Below are 5,069 nucleotides of genomic sequence, written 5' to 3'. Positions count from 1 at the left end.
AAAAAAAAAAAAAAAGAATCAATAAAATAAGGTTCAATTTAAGCGACAGTGCTAAGTTTATACTACAATGTGCACTAAGTACAGATCATTTAAGTTGTATTGTTATGTTTTTTAAATATTCATTTGCCTATTGAAGCAACATAATAGTGATATTCCGGAAAGTTTCACTAAGATAGTGGCTAAAGTTCTGACAAGGGGAGGAGAAATATAAGATGTTGAATATTGAGGCATTTCAAAGTATTCTATGTTTGCAAATTGTTTCATTCCAAGTATTAACACCTTGTGATACTTTAGTAAATGTATCAGTTACAATTTTACTTTCTCAGTTAACTTACTACATTGCTACTACTCTAGTGAGACAAAGCAACAAATTACCTAAGGTCCTGATTTAAATTAAATATTATTTAATGCCAATTTAAGGAATTAAGCAACAACTATGAATTTAGTGTGGGTGGTTAACTTGTAATCGCCAAATTGCTAACTGGTTCATTTCTAGTACATGTTATAGAAAACAGGTTTCACTGACCTTTTTATTTTCTCATTTTACTTGGTCAGTGAAGTTTTGTGACTGTCCAGAGCTGTTGGGTAAGCAAATTTTCCAACCTAAATCAGGTGGTTAAAATTGCATACAACCCTGTAATAGTTATATTTGTTCAAAAACAAGATCAGGCAATGTTTAAATGATTGTATGCATGTGTGACAATCTCACTGTAAACCAGAAATAAGTAGGTACAATTCAAAGATAGAGGAATTTAGAGAGTTAAAAAGAAAAGCATATTGTACATATGATATTTTGACATTATACATGAACATGCACTAATTTATGTTTGTGAAACAGACGTCCTAAGACTCCAGCCAGGAAGCCCCCATCAAAGGGTATGGTGAAAGATCCAGTGGAAGTATACTGTCGTCTACGGCCACTTGAAAATCGGAATGACCTGGTATGTGTGGAATCTTTAAGCAACACTATGGTGCAGCTGGTCCCACCAGGTGGATCCTTGGCACATAAATACAACTCAAAGGAGGCAAGTTATTTTATGACTCGGGAAGTGTGACACAAGTAAAGATTATCCTTCTACCAAATATTTTTGTTATGTAAATGTGGCTTTTGTAATAAGAATAGAATTTTGACAGTTCAACAAAGGGAACATACATATGTTTTGAAATGCACTTTTTTAATACCTTGGAAAATTTCATTCAAAATCCACTGTTCATCTGTGTTAACTTGCCTTTGTTTTGATTACTCCTAAATTTTGACTTTATTACTATGCTTTGGTCCTGTTATTCCTGTAAGCTGTTTCATTATGTCAGAACATGTTAATAGTTGATATATTTTGGCCATTTATTAAATGCTTTCTACATTCAACATGCTTAGAATGAGATCAACCTGCTCTCACAGTATAGCATTAGATTGTTCATCATCAACCATCAACCTTTTCTTTGTCATAAATTCTTGTGCACATTTGTGTCTGTATGTTTTGGGTAGTCATGCTTGTTTTCAAGTTTTTGAATGTCCGTGATCTTTCCATTTGTCCATTCATCCAGTACTCTGTCTAGGAATGTTTTTCTTCAACTACTTGCCAGATATGCTTTCCTTAACCGCACGCTACCTTTTCATCATAATCTCTGTAATCCTCACTGGCTATTGTCCAGTTCTTTACATGTTTGTCAATCTATATAACTTGTATTTTGACTTTGATGTAACTTTTATTTATTTCACTTATTTTCTTTGCTTCTGATCATATTTTTAGTGTTACTTTTTATTGTAAAGTATTGATCTACTGTGGCTAAATTATAGGTCTGTCTTCACAGCTACTTGTTCCTTTATTACTTCATTGTTTTTCTGTCTTAATGAACACTTTAATTTTAACTTTGGTATGGTCTAAAAATATCTCTTTACCCCAATATTGACCTCATGGTTTGTCTTTTTTTTTCCTTAGATTTTTATGTATTAAGAAGGATATGTACATGCATAAAATTTGGATTACAAAGTCAAAATTTAAATGAACACAAAATTTTTGTGAACTCCACTTTTAAAACCTTTTTAATTATAAAAAATTAAGGTTTATTTGTTAAAGAATGTTTAATGTCATAATAAATGGTAAACAACCTCATGGACTATGTATTTTGAGTAAAGAACATCCAGAATTTTTTTTTTTATCTTCAGTTATCTAGAAGTATTAATATATTTCCTTTTTTAAAATTGTTAATTTCAGCACATATTACAAATGAAATATGAGATATTGATTGTTTTTTATAATTTTACATACACAAGACACCTTGAAATAATATATTCTAACACTTACTTAAAGATTATAACACTTAAGTTTCTTTAAGGTTTTTATAACTTAAATATTGAATGAAGAAAGTACTGGATGAATTATTTGGATTTTCTGTTTTATAGATTCAATATACCTTTAGGTTTGTGTTTGATGAAAACACTTCACAGAAGTCTTTATTTGAAACTGTTGCTTTGCCTTTGGTAGCTGACCTTCTTGGTGGTAAAAATGGTAAGTCATTGAATAAGCTATATCTGACTAAAAAAGAAGTACAGTTATTTTCACCTTCAGGTTTATATTTGGGGGGGGGGTTAAAGATAAAATTCATGTTTCTCAATGTCATCTGAGTTATTCATTGTTGAGCCAACTTTTTAACAATTAGTTCATGTATTATCTTGGCAGCAGTTGAAATACAGTTTGAATTGGTATTGCTTTCTGTACTTCAGAAAAATACTATTTTATTGGGAAGGGTCAGATCATTTTATTGTCTGCATTCTGACATTACAGCTGCAGTCATGGCCACTTCTGATTTATTGGTCATGAGTGTAGGTTAAAGTTTTATGCCCAAACATGCAAGCTTTGTAGTTGTGGATATTCATCAAAACAGCTGCTGTCATGGGTTTTCGTGCTTAAATATAGCTAAGCATTGTCTTTTCATCCTCTGGTAACAGTTAATTATTGTAAAGTTAATCTTAAGTTTTTGAAAAGTTACAACATGATATGAAGCAACTTCAGTGAGTAATGAATTCAGCAAGGCACATGAATAAAATAATTAACCCAGGTTTGATGTGTATAACAATATAAATCATCATCTGTTATTTAAACTTGGTGGAAGTTGTCCTTTGATCGCCATATGCTACTATTTGTCAGAAAGCAAATATCTTCTGTACTCCTTATTCAGCTGAAATAAATCAATAGGAAAAGTCTTGGAATTAAAAATGTAACAACGTGGATTTGGCAAAAAATCTGAAGATGGTAAATGGAGAGCTACTACCATTTGATGAGTGGCAGTGCAAGTCTATAGCATTTTAACCAAGGTTTCATTACCAGTAATTGATAATACATATTGGCTCTCAAGATTGCTTGTCTGACCTTCTACATCTAAACCAAAGAGTCAAAGTGACCCCCCCCTCCCCCACATTTGAGAACTTAATGCAAGCCATGATAAAAAAAAAAAAGTGATAAGAAGCTAAAGTATATCCATCAATGGACACAAGAAAACTGGAAAAAAAGAAGAGAGAGAAAAATAAGAATGGTTAAGCTTTTAGGCTTCTGAAATATGCATATAGCTTTAGTCAGTATCCAGTATGTGTATCATAGTGCAATAATATCACAAACCCTAAAAATGAAAAGCTAATGTACTTATACGAGGTTATAATTTTTCCATAATATATATCCAAGAAAAAGAAGAGTGTAGTTGAAACCCTGAATGTTAAGATAACAAAAACTAAAAATTATGGTACATTTTTTGCTGTCAGTCCAACTTTAATTAAAAAAAAAGCATGAAAGCATTTTTGCTAGATGTGTGTGTCTGTAACCATAAATATTTCTAATGAAGCCAAATACAATAAAATAAATCAAATCATCATAAAACATTAAATTCATAACATAAAAATAAAACTGACATTAAAGTTGTGTACAAATAATGTAGTTACAGGATGTTTGAAAACTGTATTACCTTTTTCCTAACTTTCTCAAATTATTTTTCTCTATCAGGTTTCTTTTTTAAAATGTTAATCTTTCAAGTGATATTTTAATGTTTTATGATAAATTGTGAAATATATTTCAGGTTTACTCTTTACTTATGGAATTACATCATCTGGTAAGACGTACACAATGACAGGTACACCACAGGATGGAGGGATTCTTCCACGATCCTTGGATGTTATTTTTAATAGTATCAGAGTCCTTCAAGCTCATAGATATGTAAGTATTTATAAGTTCAAATTTTATTTCTACAAAAACAACCATTTAACATCCATTGAACAGTCAAGAGAGATGAACCTCATATTCTAGCAACCTGTAAAAGTCTGTGTACCATGACACGACATTCCAAGTGTGTGTGTGTATATATATTTATATATATAAGATAAGCTTTTAAAAGATTTTGGTAGAGATTCCATTGTCAGTTCTAGTAGTCACCTTAAAGTTATTGTGGAGGATAATACCTGCGGTAATAGCTCCCAAATGTGTTGGGGATATCCTTTCTATCAGACAAAATCCAAACACTGATGTTAAACTAGCCAGCAAACATGGAAAATCAATTAAGGGTATGGAGTTGAGTGCTTACACCCACAACGTCTGAACTCCTACTGCACTTCACTGTATGCAGCCAGTTGTGGGAAGGCAGTTACCCTTAAAAGTTCTTTAGTTCATAAATTAGAAATGAAACCATCCTAAAATTTCTACTATATGAAACTCCAAACCTCCACCCTTACAAAATAAATTAAATTAAATGATCTCAAATAGAACTACAAACCCTATCTTAATAGTTCTTACATTCCCAACCTCCTCTCTTTTTCTTGAAAATTTATTCAAGTATAATATGGGAAAGCTGAAACAAACTCAACTAGTTGAAGTTAGTCTTTCTGTTCCAGTGTGCTGAATAAAATTATAATTTTAAATTTAGCTACTTAACCCGATGACTACCGGCTACTAACTTTCTTAGTAGCCACTGCAAGTCTTGCTATGTGTCATACCAACAATAAAACTATTGGTTAAAAAATTTTGAAACTTCTTAAGAACTTTCATAAATGCACATACTTTAATATCTATAAATAGATATACGAT

General features: G+C 31.3%; 1 protein-coding gene across 1 annotated transcript in view; it reads left to right on the top strand.

Annotated features, from left to right (window-relative positions):
- The window catches only part of LOC106471697 (kinesin-like protein KIF23), a 58,239-nt gene that overhangs the window by 3,828 nt on the left and 49,342 nt on the right, over positions 1-5,069 (top strand). Inside the window, exons 2-4 of the mRNA XM_013932315.2 lie at positions 839-1,025; positions 2,405-2,510; positions 4,069-4,205. Of these exons, the coding sequence (XP_013787769.1) occupies positions 879-1,025; positions 2,405-2,510; positions 4,069-4,205 (390 nt within the window). The 5' untranslated portion in view covers positions 839-878. The remainder of the gene's footprint in view (positions 1-838; positions 1,026-2,404; positions 2,511-4,068; positions 4,206-5,069) is intronic.

The sequence above is a fragment of the Limulus polyphemus genome, unplaced genomic scaffold, assembly GCF_000517525.1.
Source record: "Limulus polyphemus unplaced genomic scaffold, Limulus_polyphemus-2.1.2 Scaffold4798, whole genome shotgun sequence".
Taxonomy (NCBI): Eukaryota; Metazoa; Arthropoda; class Merostomata; order Xiphosura; family Limulidae; genus Limulus; species Limulus polyphemus.
The sequence above is the reverse complement of the archived record's forward strand: the minus strand, read 5'-3'. Positions and strand labels throughout refer to the sequence as shown.